General features: G+C 40.9%; 1 protein-coding gene across 2 annotated transcripts in view; it reads right to left on the reverse strand.

Annotated features, from left to right (window-relative positions):
• The window catches only part of LOC6585229 (homeobox protein B-H2), a 58003-nt gene extending 53103 nt beyond the window's left edge, over positions 1-4900 (reverse strand). Inside the window, exons 1-2 of one of the 2 annotated variants that reach the window (XM_044010937.1) lie at positions 3970-4900; positions 3377-3882 (exon numbers count right to left, since the gene is read on the reverse strand). In XM_044010937.1, the coding sequence (XP_043866872.1) occupies positions 3377-3882; positions 3970-4031 (568 nt within the window). In that variant the 5' untranslated portion in view covers positions 4032-4900. The remainder of the gene's footprint in view (positions 1-3376; positions 3883-3969) is intronic. The other variant, XM_044010936.1, reaches the window with a different exon arrangement.
• Between the last annotated feature and the right edge of the window lie 13195 nt (positions 4901-18095).

The raw sequence follows: 18095 nt of genomic DNA on the forward strand, positions 1-18095 counted from the left end.
ATCATCGCAGCAGCAATTAGCAGAAGGTGCCCAAACACATTTATCGATTGCATAATTATTCAATTGTTGCTACATTGCAATATGTAAATCGAAATTGAGTTCCCATCTTATAGAGGGGCGCAAGCAATTGTCTTACGTCTTGCATTCAATTCAATTAGAATTGATTCTTTTTTTTTTTTGTTTTTGTTTTTCTTCTATCGTTTTAAATTTCCTTAATTCTGTTTATATGTAGTTGAGAAATGAGTTCAATCAAGATGAAAGTATGTATATACATTACTTATGTATATCTGTATGTATTTATATGTGTATACATTTGTAATATATATGCTTATCTGAAAAGTCACTCTGTTTCTTCTATAATATTTTATTTATACAAGAAAACTATTTTTTGTTTTGTTTATGATATAGAAGAAAGGGTAAAGGGTAACACAAGTAGACTATTTTGGTATATATATACGTACAATATATGATATGATCTTATATATATATATGGTTTTTAGTGTATATATGCATGATTCATAATATCCAGTAAAAGATAGTTGAGTGGGACTGCATCTAAATTTTAGTAAAAGACTCTAAAACATCTAATATATTTCCGTACTAAGGCTTGACAAAATAAAAATAAGTAGGAATTGTATATGTATGAATACTTTGTAATAAGACAAAAAAAAAAATAAAAATAAAAAAAATAAAAAAATGGAATAAGCTAAATGAAATTATCGAATATTTTTAAAATGACTATTACCAGAAATTTAGTATTGTATTTATATACAATGTATATAATTCTTATAACTCTTAAATTGTTTATTTAATATCTCATATTTTTCATATATTTTTCTCATATGTTTCGCAAGCGCCTCGAAAGAAAGTCAAGTACAAAGAATATACTCAAAGGAAACATATGAAAATGGTTAATTTAAGCCAAAATGTAATTTGCCAAAAGGAATGTGGGGACGTGACCCCGCCGATGCCCAGCAGATGGCGCTTCAAAGCTAAAAATGCGGCACACAAAAGCTTCGCGCTATCAATTTGCAATAGCATAAGAGTGTGTGTGTGTGTATTTCTACGTGTTTGTGTGTGTGTGTGTGTAAATACATCAAAACAACTGTCACAACAAAGCGACAAGAGCCAAAGAGAAAATTGTCAATTAAAATATTTAAAAAAAATGAAGAAAATACATTTCTGTGCACACATACATACACATAGAGAGTGTATATAGATAAATGGCTAGTGGTGTACGTTACCAATTTGGCAATTTGGCTTTTGGTTTTGCCTTGCTTCCGTCTGTCTGTGTAAAAGATCAAAGGCACTTAATGGCCCAGCTGAGTGTGACCGTTTGCCGCGAGGTCGAGTGTGTGTAAAGGGACATGGAAGAGGGGCGGGGAGGGGGCGGGGAGGCTGGTGTTGGTGGTGGTGTTGTGTGAAGGCGCCATTTGGGTGGCAGGAAATCCGTTTTGGGCTTTTGGCCCCAAACTTGACGCGACTTTAATTGACGAAAGGGGCAAATGGGAAAAATCAACAAAAGTGTAAAAATCAACGAGACAAACAACACGCACACACACAGAGCCACACACGCACACACACAACACGCACGCACACAAAGAAGAGTTGGCAAAGCAGAACGTAACAGCAGCAGCGGCGACGGCAACAATATGCAAAATTAAATAAGATGACGCGAATAAAAAAAGCGGCAACAATAACAGTTACCAACAGCAAAAGCTGTGCCAAAAGTTCTTTCTCACATTTATTAAACAAATTACGCGAACAGGGCACAAAGCAGAGAAAATATGCGATAAATAAATACAAATAAACACATACACGCACACACACATGCATGTGTGTGTGCACATGCATGCACGATTAATAAACGAACCAAATAATAATAACAACAATGCATCAAGAAAAGAGAAAGCAAGCAGTGCAAAAGAAATATCGCCCGGAAGTTTCTAACAAACAAAACTCGAATGTATGTAGATTGACGCAAGAAAGAGTGAGAGGAAGAGAGCGAGCGTAGCTAGAAGACGGCAGAGTGTAAAGTGTAGAGTGCAGAGTGTAGAGTGTAGAGTGTAGAGTGTAGAGTGCGAGTGCGAGTGAGTGCGTGCGCTATTTTTGCTCGTTCAGCGTATGCCTTTCTGTGTGTGTGTGTGTGTGTGTGTGTGTGTGTGTGTGTGTGTGTGTGTGGGAGCAGTGCTGGAGTGCAGGCTAGCGACAAGCTAAACTTCAATTTGGCACAGTGAAACACTAACAACAACATGGTAAGTGATGACGATGACATTTCAACGCTAATTAAAATAATAATAACAATAACAACAGCATCAACCACAGCAACAATAACAGTTGGCACTTCAAGCAGCCAGATTATCTGTCTTGCATACACATGTACATATGGATGTGTGTGTGTGTGTGTGTGTGTGTGTATATATGTCAGAATGTTAGTGTGTGGGAGAGTCAAGCGTTGTGCGAGCTTCAGCTTGCTGTTTATTACTCTTGTTGTTGTTGCTGATGCTGTTCTTGTTGTTGTTGTTATTGCTGACGGTCTCGCTGCGGTAATATTGCCACTTGCTCGACTTAAGCTCGCGCTGCCTCTCTCTCTGTCTCTCTCTCTCTCTTAATGCCTCGCCCGCTCATCCGTCCACTAGTGCTGTGTTTCCTTTGTTGCTGATCCGCAGACAAAGTCGTGCTTAACAGTGAGGCAAGACATATTTATTTTCAAGCTTTTCATGCAGACAATCATGCATGATTATTTTATTGCCAGTCAAATTAAACATAATAAACATAATTAACTCTAACATAATTAATAGGTAATAATAATTGAAATTTGGATTTATGTATATTGATATAAGCTCTATTATTATATGCCCTATATATATTTTCGTATGTCTAAATAGTTTTCTTAATAAAATGTGCTAAATATTAAAGTGTAAACTTTGTGAATTTCTAATTCTCTTAAAATTTACATTTGCATTTACGTTAATTAATGGCTCCACTGTGACAGTGTTTGTCGCTTCTCTTTCACACACACACACACATGCATATATATAAGCAATTGCCATTGCAATTAGCAGCTCAACTTGAGTGGAGAGTTGGAGGTGGAGTGAAGTGGCTCAAAAGCTGCAGCTTGAGCCGTTGTCTATGTGTGCGTGTGTGTGTCTGTGTGTCTGATGGGCTCGTTGATTAATTTCTTTTTTATGCAAACTAAGCGGCTCTCGTCGCCTCTTGTATAGGTGATTCTGTGTACGTGTGTGTGTGTGTGTGTGTGTATCGTGCAGGTGACAAAACCAGTTGCCGATTATTCGATCTGTAACTGTAACAGCGGCAGCTGAGGGGGACAGTTGTGGGTGAGGGGGGGATTTCGTTTTTGGGGTGTTTCGCTTACCCTGCGCATGTAGCAGCGGGTGATGCGGTGGCATTGGCATTGCTGCTGGCAACGGCGGCGGCGGCTGAGGCGGCTGCTGCTGCTGCTGTTGCGTGTGATGCTGATGTGGATGATGCGGATGGTGATGCGAATGCGTATGCGGATGCGAATGCGGATGTGAGTGCGGATGATGGTGATGATGATGCACTGCAGCGGCCAGCTGATGGGGCATAAAGGCAGCGGCCACAGCTGCGTGTGCATTGAAATACGCCATGCGCGAGGCGGCTGCCATTGTTAGTTGTTGTTGCTGTTGGTGATCCCTAAAATGTTGCTGTTGTTGTTGTTGCTGTTGCTGCTCCAAGGTAGCCAAGCTGTTGGCTGCTGCAGTTGCTGCTGCTGCTGTTGCTGCTCCCAAGCTGCCGCTGCTGCTGTTGTAATGCGCTGCATTTGTTGCTGTTGTTGTTGGCGGCGTTGGCGTTTCGCGCGCATTGTTTGTTGTTGCCGTTGTTAAATCGGTGGCCGTTTCGCATGTTGCTGCTGTAGTTGCTTTAGTGGCACTTGTTGTTGTTGTTGTTGTTGCTGCTGCTGCTGCTGCTGTAGTGGCTGTTGTTGTGGCTGCTGCCGCAACGGCCAGGCCGAGCAGCTCTTGTATGGCAAATGGCGAACGCTGCGGCATCGCGCTCGCACTCCTTCGCTCCCTCTCTCTCGCACTGCCACACTCTCTTCCACTCCCTCTTTCTCTCTCTCTCTCTCTCTTAATTAGTTATTAGTAACAGCTGCGAATTCGAATTCGAACTCGAAATGGCTGCTAATATGTTGTTGGTTTGCTTCGCAAAATCGAAAATTGATTCGGCTTTTGTTGCTTTTGTTTTGTTTTGTTTGCTTTTAATTAAAACGGTATTTCAAAGCTTTGGCCACTTGCGCTCTCTTTGGCGCTCTGACTGTTGCTCTCTCGCTCGCTATCTCTCTCTGAGCTAATATGCCGGCTGCTCGTGTGTTATTTGTTCGTCTATGAGTGTGTGTGGCTATGTGTGTGTGACTGTATGTGTGTGTTTACAGCTATCTGTAGGCCGGCAACAATAACAATCGAGTATAACTGCACTTAACACTAAAAAAATGATTGTTGCTGTTGCTGCTGTTGATGTTGATGCTGCTGTTGTTGTTATTGCTGGCAATTCGCTCGCGTTTATCCCGCGTTGCTTTTATTTTTTTCTTGTTTGTCGCTTGTGTCGCCTGTCGCAAAAACACACAACAAATTCGCAATAATTTCCACGTTAAACTGTTGCCTGACTTAATGTGCAGCAGGAGTTTTGTCGTCGCCATCGCCATCGTCATCGCCGTCGCCGCCGCCGTCGTCGTTGTCGTCGTCGTCGTTGTTGTCGTCGTCGTCGCTGTCGTCTACGTCGATGCCTGCCCCAGCTTTGGTGGTTGGGACATACTGGCTAGAAAGTCGCTGAGCGGTCCATCCAACGGTGCCATGCAACGTGCATGGGCAACGGCAAAGGCAAAGGCAACGGCAACGTCAACGGGATTTTTCAGCCTGACTTGATCCTTGGCAGCTACGTTGCCGACGCTGTTATCGTCGCAGCGCTGCCACTGCGCTGCCCGCGTCGCCGCTGCGCAACGGTAAACCAACGCCAGCTTCAGGGGCGGCGTCTGTTCACTGCCACAGCACTAGCTGTGCCGCTCACACACATTCGATCAGACGGCGTGCGCTTACGAACGGCAATTTCCCCTGCACAGCGATTAAGCCCAACATGGCGCATGTGCGCAACAATTTTGTGTGTGTGCGAGCGGCACAGCTGCTGTTCGTAAGCGTGTGTCTAGCTGAGCCACTCTAACGCACACAGTACTTCCAGTGTGCTGGAAAACTTCCAGTCGTTCGAGCAGTTTTGTTTGTGTGCGTGCGCCGAGCTGCACAAGTGTTGGTGAGCATTTTGAATGTGTGTGTGTGCGTGGTGCCCATTTTGTATTGTTTGTGGTGCTGGCTGCCTACTGCCGCTGTCGCTGCTGCTACTGCTGCTGCCGTCGCTGCGGCCGTTAATGGGGTGGGATCTGCGGCAGCGGCAAGTTTCGGCTCGTTCAATGAAGGACGCCAATTTATAGCCAAAAAGCAAAAAATTAAAAAAGAAAATAAAGTAGAAAAGAAATCACACAAAATTTATCAAATGAGCTGAGGAGGAGTTGTAAAAACTATATGTAGCAATTGGATGTTGTTATTGTTATTGCTGCACATGTTTGTTTGTGGGGCGCACACTACTACTAAAACAGTCGTCTAATTAAAATGTTACAGAGCTCCTGCCATGAAAATGGCCGAGAGTTACTGTTCAAGCATTGCAACCAGCCGATCATGACATACTCCAATACAATGACAAACAACAACAATTGGCAGGCAAAACACAACGGGGCTTTTGTCATTACCGATGAAACGTCGCGACGCTTCAAACGGTTTTTCTCACGCCCACACGCGCCATTAGCAGCCGCTAGAGCAACTGAAACGTCAGCCCACGCGCGAGCTTTTTTCGCCGCAAGTCTATTAAACAATCGAAATGCCAAAGCTACAATTACAGCAGCAACAACAACAACAACAGCAATGAGTCGCGCTCTCACGACATAACTTCGCCGTCGTTGTCGTTGTCGTCGCCGACTCTTTGTCTATGGCAGCGGCCACGCAGTCTGGAGACTTCTGTCGAGGCTGGCTGCGAGAGGGAGACGGCCAGTGCCTAGCACTCGATTGGCTGGAGTGTGGGAGCGAGCGAGCGCACGAACGATCGCGTTTAACTGCGTAGCTCGAGAATGCGTCGCGGCGTAATTTGATATTTTCCTGCGCAGGTTGTGCGATCCTCGCTGGAAGCGAATGTGGAATGTGGGAAGGGGATAGGGGAACTAGGGAATGTGCATGATTCATGGCTTTGGCATTTTTAATGCGAATTTCCCATATTTCTATGCGCTCATTGTTAATTAACTTTGCAATTAGTGCGTGGTGGAGTAGGAGTAGGAGAGGTAGACAATGCCAATAAGAAAATACGAAAATCTCAAATACAATTCATTTCTGTCAAAATATAAATATTGAATTTCCTAATGATTTTAGCAAATATAATAATGAAGATAATGATGATAATGAGTGCTTAACTGGTAATTCGATATGCTGGCATAGTTTTCATATTAGGCAGCAACAACATCTTTCAGCTGGCGATCATTTGGCTACACTCCAAGCCACTGTGTGTGTGAGTGTGCGTGTGCGCGCGCGTGTGTGTGTGTGTGTGGATGTCCTTAAGCCGTTTGTCCTTCAACTAGCAGCTTTGTTTTGCAAATATTTTGACGTGCGATTCTCACAGCGCTTAACAAAACATACCTGAAATTATTCCTTCATTGTAAATACCCTGTAGGCCAATTGGCAGGCGGGTATTATGCATATATGCATAGAGATGAAGAGTGTTTATAATGCAGCTAGAGATCAAATCAGTTTGGTATACAAAGAGATACCGAAATTGTCGCAAACCTATATGCCCGTCTAGGCACAACAGTTTGACAGTCACTGTAAGAACAGTTGGAGTGTCTGCCTCGCAGATGGATTTGTGAAGCTGCATTTGAGACATAGCCATTTCTTCTAAGGTATATGCTAGTCGTTCATTTGAATTGCTTCCATTGGTTAAGGTTATGTCCGGTATACAGGGTGCCTCGAGTTGTCAGTGTGGTAGTCGAGTGGCCGACAAATGATTCAATTATCGCTTTAACACTCAAGTGGAGCGTTTCAAGTGCGAAAGTTGCCCAAAAACACAAAGAAGAAGAAGAAGCAGATAAAGCTGAAGATGAAGAAGCAGCAGCAGCAGCTGAGGTTCGAGTTTCGAATTACCAAAAAAAAAAAAAACAAAAAAACAACGAGAAAAAAATGAGCGACTGTCAATTATGTTTCGAGTTTTATTTGAACTACTCAGCAATTGTGGCATGCAATGCGACAAAGCTTAATTATCGACACTTCAGGTTCAGTCAGAAAGAGTGGGGGCGACAAAGAGTGAGAGAGACAGATGGGGAGGCAAGCAAACTAAGCGGCGAAGACAGATCTATAAATTGGTTGATCTGTTTGAAAATTGAGCTGGACTTGCATAGATTTCAGAACGTGAGGCAGGAAGAGAGATGCAGAAGAAGATGGGGATATGGATATGGATACGGATATGGAGAGAGTATGAGTGAAGAGTGAGATAAGGAGAGATTAGGAGATTGGGAACAAGTGAGAGAGATAGACATGCGAATTCAAAGAGGCAAAAATTATGAGAGGAATAGATATATAGGGAGAGATAGAGAGACAGAGAGACTGAGAAAGATAGAAATAGAAACGATAGTGTAATTAAAGGCGAGAGAAGATAATGAAAGAAAAAGCTCGGAAGAATGAAATAAGTGACAAGATAATGGACTAAGAGAGAGAGAGAGAGAGAGAGAGAGAGACAGAGAGAGACAGAGAGAGACAGAGAGAGAGAGAGAGAGAGAGAAACAGAGAGAGAGAGAGAGAGAGAGTGATAAGAAGAGAAAGATACAATTTCACTGATGATGAGAGAGAGAAAGATAAAGAAAATTATTAATTATTATAGATAGATGGATATGGAGGGTGAGAGAGCGAAAGAGAGAGAAATGGAAAGGGAGAGAGATTTAGTTGGTTGATTTGAAGAGTGGCTAAATCTTTTGAAAATCAATTCAGTGCAGCAAGAGAAACATTTTTGTATTGTTCGCCGATATAAAATATTGATTTCTGTCTTGAGTTCAGCTGGAAAATTTACTCAGCTTACTACCTTTAAAGGACTTAGTGATTCGATGCTAAACTAAAATTTCATAATAATTAATGATTTGATAATAATTAATAATCGGATACAGATATGCATATATATGTATGTACATGCATACATATATATATATATATATATATATATATATATATATATATGTATTATATCAATATATATTTATATCAATATCTATAAATAGACGTGCTACGTGCTGCTTTACATAGCTATAAACCGTTGAAGAAGGGCTTCACAAATTAATCAAGACAAAAGAGTGAACAGAAAAAATGAAAAAAAAAAAATAAATAAAATAATAATAATAATACTTGAAGAGCTTTTGTAAAAACTTGCCAAAATGCCATTGTTCATACGTTTTGTTGTTGTTAATATTGTTGTTGTTGTTGTTGTTGTAGTTATTGTTGTGTAATTAAGTTGTTTCGCTGTTGGACAGCTGAACATATAATGAACGCATCTCTTTGGAGCTCTTCGATAGCTCAGCTGCCGGCCATTTTGTTGTTGTTGTTGTTGTTATTGCTGTTGCTGTTGCTGTTGTTGTTAATCATAAAAACCCATTAGACAATAAGCACGAATAGGGCATATTAGCTACCAGCAAGGGCATATGACAGATGCTCTACGATTAGATCAAATGGATTGAAAAACAACATAATAAATTGAATAAAAATAAAAATAGTAAATTAAATAAAAACAAAAATATTTTTATATAAAGCTAATTTTGAGAAATAGAATCACGAAAATATTAAATAAAATTTGCTCAACATAAAAATGGGTTTTCATGGGTGCAAATTCAGAGAATCTTTATAGACCAGATTATAGACTAGATAGTATAGATTAATTTAACCAATTGAAACTTTTATTTTCCTTTTTGAGAGAAAAAAAAAAAAACATATATAATGTGTCTTTTAGCGTTAATTTTAGTATAAGAATAAATAACTCTACAATTTAAACAATTTCGAAAAGCTGTCAAAAATAAATCGAAATTAAGAAAACAGAGCAGCTGAAAGTCGACTTAATAATGGAGAGATTGAGTGAAAGAGAGAGAGCGAGTGAGTGAGTGAGCTAGCAAGCATGGATAATATTATTGTCACACAGTTGTTGCTTTTGTTGTTATTGTCGCTGTCCAACGATTAGTTGAAGCCTTAATTTGACGCGCAATGAATGCCAGTAACAACAATAGCAATGGCAATAGCAATAGCAATAGGTAATAGCAATAACAATAATAATTATAATAATATATATAATCATAATCAAATTCGCGTTCGCATTGAGCGCTTAAACATTTAATTGAATAATCAATCAAATCAAATAATGTGCGTGGTTCGCTCTGTCCGCGCTGAGTGGCTCTCGCTGTGAACCGGTTCGAAAGTGGTACAAGACGTGAGGACTGCCACGCGGACGGCCATGCACGACTGCCAAATATGCCTAAGCATGAAGCATCATAAAGAGGTTTCACAATCTCCTATAAGCCATGGGCGAGGCTTCATTCGAGATGATTCAGGTATTAGCTTGCAAGGTAAACCTCCTCAATAGATGTCTTTAGAGAGGCTCTGTGGAACCTCTGTAGAATCTATGTTAAGAGACTGTGTGGAATCTCTGTAAAGTGTCTCTGTACAAACTCTGTGAAGAGACACTGTGAAATCTCTGCAAATAAACTTTGCAGAAACTCTGTAAAGACACTCTGTAGAAATGCTATAAAGAGACTCTGTAGAAACTCTGTAAAGATGCTATGTATAATCTCTGTAAATACACTCTGTAAAGACACTCTGTATAAACTCTGTAAAGAGACTCTGTAGAAATGCTGTAAAAAGACTCTGTAGAAACTTTGACTCTATAGACACTCTGTAAAGATGCTATGTATAATCTCTGTAAAAGACACTCTGTATAAACTCTGTAAAGAGACTCTGCAGTGTCTCTGTAAATAAACCAACTCTGTCAAAACACTGTATAAACTCTGTAAAGAGGCTCTGTAAAATCTCTGTAAATAAACTCTGTGAAGGCACTCTGTATAAGCTCTGTAAAGAGGCTCTGTAGAATCTGTAAATAAACTCTGTATAAACTCTGTAAAGAGCCTCTGTTGAATCTCTGTAGAATCGCTGTTAATAGACTCTTTAAAAAACAGTCTATGAAAATAAATATTTCAATATACCCCACCGCTGCTTCGACAGGGTATGCGAATCATATTGAGGACATTTTGTATTAGCTTTCGATTGCGGCCAACAATTAAATCTCGCATTTATTTTTTCTATTCGATTTTTCAATTACTTAATTGCTCGCAACGTGAGAAAATTAATTTGTGCAAAGGTGATTGAATGCGACCGTTGAAAAAGTTGAACAAACTAATAATTGCCGAAATAATGAATTATTCGAAATTGATCAAGAAATATTTCCCATGATAGATTTGATAGAAATTCAAGAGCTGGTAGGTTAAACTGCGGACCGCTAGGACGAAGGTCCTTTGTACAAGGTGTGCGGCTCAGCTGAATTTTGAATTTCACAGGGTATCTGCTAGCTTACTTTCTTGCAGTTTCCTTTTATGGGCTTCTCCAATTCAAATGTATATATTGAAACCGCATTCAATTGGCTTCGGTTTTGATTTTTGTTCTTGGTTTTTGGCTTGATTTTTGCACTGCGCACAGATGGCGCCACTGTGCAGTTTATGGCTAATTTTGCGGCTGGTTTGTGTCTCGGCTAATCGTTGTTCCTGCGCAAAGCTAATTACAACTTTTGGCACAATAGTTCTTCAATTAACAGTTAATTAGTAGTGAAACCTGAAACAAGCTTTGCACCTTTATCTGTTTGACAATTTGAAGATAAGAAATTAGTTGGCAATTGGATTAAAATAAGCTGAGATGAAATAAGAGGAAATCGAAAGATGTGTTTGGGTTAGCTGACCTACGGCTAGAGAGTAATAGAACTAATCATTACCATAGTCATTATGTATTAATAATAATTATTATTATATATTAATATTAATAATATTACTATCATCAGTGATCTGGCTCTGACTAGAGCAATATATGTCATTGTCATTGTCATTGTCATTGTCATTGTCATTGTCATTGTCATTGTCATTGTCATTGTCATTGTCATTGTTATTGTCATTGGTGTTGTCATTGTCATTGTCATTGTCATTGTCATTGTCATTGTCATTGTCATTGTCATTGTCATTGTCATTGTCATTGTCATTGTCATTGTCATTGTCATTGTCATTGTCATTGTCATTGTCATTGTCATTGTCATTGTCATTGTCATTGTCATTGTCATTGTCATTGTCATTGTCATTGTCATTGTCATTGTCATTGTCATTGTCATTGTCATTGTCATTGTCATTGTCATTGTCATTGTCATTGTCATTGTCATTGTCATTGTCATTGTCATTGTCATTGTCATTGTCATTGTCATTATTATATATTACATTATCATTATCAATATTTTTACCGGAATTACACATTATTGATATCATTATGATATACAGAATAATTCATTTGAATATGTATGTAAGGTCGAGCTGTATATTTGATCCCACAGTAGGCCCCCTTCCCCCTCTCCTAGTTAGGGATTATTTTGTATATTGTTATGATTTGAATTTGACATTCTCGTTTCATATTTATTTTTTTCCGTACGTCCCTTTGAATTGTTGCTGTATGCAAATCCATCAAAGCATTTTGTGTCCATCAATGGCTCATTAGCACATCGCTGGCCAACCCTCAAGCTTAAGCTGAAGCTGAAACAAGCCCAACTACCCCGCCTCCGCCTTGGCCTGCTCTCCTCTCCTCCTGCTGTCCATTCAGCCCCTATTCATGCAGCGCAATAATCAAATTTGCGTCATGTCGCATACTTGAAAAGTTTTCTGATTTGAAAATTAACAAATAAAATGCCACAAAGGCGAGAAGCAACAGCAGCAGAGCAAAAATGGGAAGAAAAAAAATGTAAATTTCAATGAGCCACCAAATGGGAGCGAGCTGAGTCAGAGCGAGAGCGAGACCGAGGGAGAGAGAGAGAGAGGCAGTATGAGAGAGAGCGCAATTGCAAATAAATTGAAGTAATGATGGCAGCCGGAAACGCCTGCAATTTGCCACAATTGAAAGTGGCTGCCGCTGCCGCTGCCGCTGACGACGGCGGCGCCTCCTACTCAGCCTTGTTGCAGCTTCAAGTTGCCGCGTGCCCCTCCCCCTCTGCCTGTGCCTCTGCTGCCTGCCATTTTTTTTCCATTTGCTTTTTTTCAGACTTCTCGTATGGCTGCTCTCTGAGCTGCGCCCCTTTTTGTATTTTTTTTTTTTTTTGGCTGACTGCAACCGCCACCGCCGTCTACCCTACCCGCTCGCACTCACTGCCAGCTGCGCGCTCAGCTGTTGTTGTTGTTGTTGTTGTTGCTGCTGCTGCTGCTTTGCATAACTCGCAGCTGGGCGGGCATTTGATTTGATTAACACACGGCACAAGACTTCCATCATCATTAGCGAGCCGCAGTTGTTCACACTCAGCTCTTTCCCCTCCCCCCCGCACCACCTCTCTATCGCGGCCTCCCTCCCTCTCACGCTCAGGCTTTCCAGTTGCCCGCTGAGCACTTCTTCCGTTACACTTCAACTGTAAATCAAGAGTCAGCCATTTTGCTCTACATGTGTGTGTATTTCGCACTCTCTCTCTCTCTCTCTCTCTCTCTCTCTCGCTCTCCCATCGCTTGCCTAACTAATTTTTCACACTGCGCGTAGCGCCTTTATGTATTTTGCTTATTTTCTAATTTACGCAGTCCAACTGCAGCGCCCATCCCTCGCCCCTTAGTACCGCCAACCCCCAGCCACTACTGCCTCCCCCCGCTCTCTACCCCTCTCTGTCTGTCTTTTGGGCTACATTTGTATTTGCACTTGGTTAGCCTTCAAGTGTCTGTCCCTCTGTCCATGCTGTCCCTTCAAATTGGTTCCTCGTCCATTGTTAAGCGCACACACTTCACACACACACACACACGCACACCCTTGTCAGCTCTTGAGCTATACTCAAGTGTTCTCGAATGATAAATCACTTTTCTTCGTTTTCTTGTTTTTTTTTTCTCTGCGTTGCGCCCGGCTCAATTTTCTTTGAAACGTTTGAAAATTAGTGCAGATAATCCTATTAACATATTTAACTGCCATGATTTGTATAAAAGTACAACAAGAAGCAGCAGGAGAAGCGGCAAAGGCAGAAAAAGAAGAAGCGCAGGATTTGGGCACATTTGTAATTCTTATGATTATAATATTATTATTCGAATAATAATTGCTGAACTATGCATTTTGTGTAGAGGTGGAGAGGAGTAGAGAATGGATGTGATATGTTTATATATAAAATATATGTATGTATATAGCTATATCACATACATATAAGTCTGTAGATTATTATTATTATTTATTTTTTATTGTTTATTGTTTATTTATGAATATAAACATATTATTTCCAGTTAGTTTTCAAATGATGCGTTTAGTAGTATTTCTTTTAGAGCAGTACTTCAACTGAATCAGCTCATTGCGAACTAGTTCGCATTATTAAACGAGCTGTCCAGCTCCAGAGCCAATCTTTTATTTAATTATATCAACTCATATGCTGCGCAGTTGCTAAATCAAATCTTTTAAGTCAATTCAAATCTATGAAAATCAACTTTGCTGTTTTGAAAACCGTTCTAAAATTATTAAACAATTTCTCTCAGCTCAATGCTCAGCTGTTTCCCGTGAGCTCGCTTCACAAAGTTCGAGTCCGAATTGCGACTCTGTTGACATTCGCATGGTTCAGTGCGAAAAACTTCTGTATTTTTATATATTTTTTTTTGTATCCAAATTGGTTTTTCAACTTTTAATCCTACGCCTGGTGCTGCCCCGCCCCCGTCGCGTTAGTAGGCAACGCTTTCACTTCAAGTTTTCGCCTCGCTTTGTCGCTTTGAAATGGCTCGCATCGCCCCCAGCAAATGGTGTGAAATTCGCAAATTGATTTCCCGCTCCACGCGACAACATCAAAAACAAAAACAAATAATAAATAAACAAGCAAAAAAACTGGGGAAAAAAAAACAATAATAATAATAAAAAACGTTTTGCTTTGATTGCAAACAAAAATTAATCAAAAATTCAAAGTGAAAACAAAACACAGGCAAAAAGATTGTGAAATTGAAATATGGGAAAAGAAAGGGCCGACAGCTTGGCCCTGGCTACCACGCCCCCCCCGCCCCCCGCAAAGCTGGTGCATCAATGCCAAATCGACGACTGCAACTGCAGCTGCCCCCCGTCCCTCGCCCCGCACCGCTCGCCTTTGGCACAGTTATTTTTGCCAGATGTTCAAGCCAAATGTCAAAGTTCGTGTCAAATGGAGCTGACTTGGTGTCAAAGCAGCCGGAATGACGGACAGCTCACAACAGCTGTGGGCGTTAGTTCTGCTGAGCCAGTTCAATGGTTCACGCGGAACTACTGAGCGTACTGGTTCACTTTGAGGTATAGCTTTAATCGTTCATATTGCAATATGCAACGCCGTCAATTCTAGTTCAGTTTTAATGAGCAATAAATGAACAAGTTCATATTCATATATTAAGTTCCGCTTTAATAAACAAGCTCAAAGTTCAATTTTAAATATCGCTCAGTTAGATGAACCAGTTGAATTGTTCGTTCTGAATTTTGGTCCCTTAAAATAGCCCGGAACAATTGTTATTGCTCAGTTTTCTTGATTAAACTCAATGATTCATTTCCAAATTTTTAGTTCTAATTTGATCCTAAAAAGAAGCTCAATTATTCTCTTTTAGTTCTATTTAACAAGTTCATTTCAATCGGATGAGCTAGTTCAATTCTTCATATATCAAGTTCTCAATCGAATGAGCTAGTTCACTTGTTCGTATTGCATTCGAATGAAATCAATAGATGAAATTAATTAACTGTTCTAATTTAGTTCCACTCAATTCTCATATTAAATTCTCATTCTCGATCAGATGCATCGGATTGCTGGTAATGCTAGCTTGGTTCTAATGAACAAGTTCCATTATTATACTTTAGTTTTAACGAATGAGTTCAATTATCTCTGGCATATTCACGTTCAGTAAGATGATCCAGCTCAATTATTCACTTTGTATCTTTGCTCATTTCATTTCCTTTCAAGTTTGTTCATTTTGCATAGCTAGCTCTAATGAACTAGTTTAGTTTCGTATTAAAAACGCAATTTCTTAAATATCCTTGGCGATACTAGCTCAGTTAGATGAACAAGTTCACGAGCATTACGAACTCGTCAGTTGAATGATTTGCATTTGTCACCTTCTCGATCGCTTATGAACATCAGCTGAATCTCTGAACTGAACAGCAAAAGAAACTTTGAGTAGAACGCCTTCTTCATGAGCGAGGTTAAACTATGCGAGTTCATGGAACTAGTTCATTAGCTAAGTTAAATACATGGAATTCTCACATCTTCAAAATTTTACATTCACTTTCCCTAATCTAGAGTATGGGCGTCAAAGGGCGTGGTCTATGCGTACTCATATATTAGAGGGTATCTAACTATAAAGTATATAATATATATATATATTATTTAGCTGCATCTATTATAAAGCGAACAAAAACTTTTGTCCTCAAGTTTCGCATAAGCCGGATATGTGTGTGTTTGAGTGTGTGTGTGTGTGTGTGTGTGTGTATGCTCTGATATGAGCAAATGAGAAACTGGCAACTAGAAATCGCAGCCAGTGGAGCATACCAAGGATGTTGGTGAGGAGGGAGAGAGGGGAAGGGAGGGGGGGCGTGGTTTGGGGCCGTCAGAGCCGTCGCACACGCAATGCGCCGAGTCGTTAAATGTCGCTCGCTCTGTGCCCGCTGTGTCCTTCGTTCGGGTTTCCACTTGGCTGCAGGATTTGTGGTGCAAATGAAGCTGCCGCTGTTGCTGCCTCTGCCTCCATCCAATGATAATGATAATGATAACGATAATGATAATGATGAGGCTGATTTGGCTGGCTACACGCGTTGCCTGCCTCGACTGCGCGCGGCTGCTGGGTGTGAATTTTCATTTCAATTATGCAAATACGACAAGTGAGTAAAACAAAGCGCCACGCCCACATGTGATGGTGGGCCGAGATGGGCTGTGTGGGAGCTGAGAGATGGGGGCACGCCCCACGCCATTTTGTGCAACAATAGGAAAATGCAGGCTGAAAACCGCAGCAATTTGTGGCTGCCGCTCGTTGCTGGCAACAACAATGCCAAGCCAGGAGCACACACACATACACACACAGGCACCCATATATGCACACACGCACACACTGGCACACATGCATGTGTGTGTCTGTGTGAGCGCCGCGGAATTTTGCAATTTGTGCATAATAATCATGATAATAATTATCACACACATATGCGAGTGTGCGAGTGTGTGTGTGTGTGAGTGTGTGTGTGTGTGTGTGACTGCTGTCCCTGGGGCCAGGGCGTTGGCGTTAAGCAAAAAGGGGAAAAAAACTGCAGAGAGACAAAAAAGTGTAGAAAAAATAGGAAATTTGTGCACAAAATGCGGCAAAAAATTAAAAAATACCTTGGAAAAGCGTTAAGCAGCTCAACTGTGAAATACCCTGTAAAAGAGTTGCGAACAAAGTGGAATATGTCTGTAAAATGTGTAAGCTATCTGCAGTTGAGCTATGGAGGATGCTATTAAAAGAGGAGGAGAAGAAAGAGAGAATAGAGAGTGAGAGAGAGAAAGGGGGAGAGAAAGGGGAAGAGAAAGGAAGAGGAATTGAAAAAGGGAGACAGACAGAGAAAAGGAAGAGGAGAGAGACGGAGAGAGCGATTAAGAGACAGACAGAGAGAGAGAGAGAGAGAGAGAGAGAGAGAAAGGGAGTGGAAGTGGGATAGGGAGAGGGAAAGAAAGAAGAGTGAGAAAAAGGGGAAGATAGAGAAAGGGAGGGAAGAAACGAAAGATGGAGAAAGAGAGAGAGACAGAGCAGTGAGGGACGGAAAGTAAGAGAGAGAGAAAGATGACGAGAGAGAGTGAAAGAGGGAATGAAATCCCGAGTGTGTGAGGAATAGAGAGAGAGAGTCTGAGATGACGGAAGAGAGAAAAGGGAGAGATGAAAGAAAGGGAGAGAGAGATATTGACATAAATATAGACTTAGTAGACAGAGAAAGAGAATAGATTGAGAGATAGAGAGAACAGTGCAATAGAAATGCTTTTGCTGCAGTTTGCAATTGCGTGAATTATGGATTTCGGATCATTGACTGATCTATCTGTCTATAATATAGTCTTGAATATGATTCCTCTTAAGTATTATGATACGTCTCGTATTTAGTATTTCCAGCTTCTACATAGGATTCAAGTAACGTCAAGTTTTCTACTCTATAGATAGATATAGATTGAATAGAGTATTACTTAAATATATGATTACATATTTGCTTGCAGGTACAGCCAACTACAGGGTATGCCAGACTGGAAGCATGCATGTGTAATTCTTATGCAATGTTCAACTGGGAAAAGAGGCGTGGCTGCTGGATGTGGTTGTGGCTGTGGCTGTTGCTGCTGTCATGTGTCTGGTTAATTGCGGTGGTGGCTGCCAAGCCAAAAAAAAGAGGAAAAAAATGAGGAAAGAATGAAAATGCTGCAGTTTGAGGCGGGGCCTGGCAGTGGAGGGGGGGGAGGTCTGGAAAAGGGTGGCTGGAGTTGTGGAGCATTCGCGTCCTGTTTCCCACTTGTGAGAATTGTGCAATTTTCAATTATTTCTTGCAAGTTTTTTGCATGTGCAGCAGGAGGCTGCGCCGAGCAGGAGACAGAGAGGGACTTTGCATAATTATAAGCTGTGATTGCGAATGCGATTCGGCCAGCCATGACTCGTAATTACAGTGCGTGTGCGCCTAAAATTATGCAATGGTCTGATTATTCTGTTGCCACCGAGCACGAAGCGCATAGTTCGTTAGCGAGCCTCGAGTGCGACGACTCCTAATCCAATATGATGTGACATCATTCGACACAGTCTTCATCTG

The sequence above is a fragment of the Drosophila mojavensis genome, unplaced genomic scaffold, assembly GCF_018153725.1.
Source record: "Drosophila mojavensis isolate 15081-1352.22 unplaced genomic scaffold, ASM1815372v1 contig_136, whole genome shotgun sequence".
NCBI classification, from domain to species: Eukaryota; Metazoa; Arthropoda; class Insecta; order Diptera; family Drosophilidae; genus Drosophila; species Drosophila mojavensis.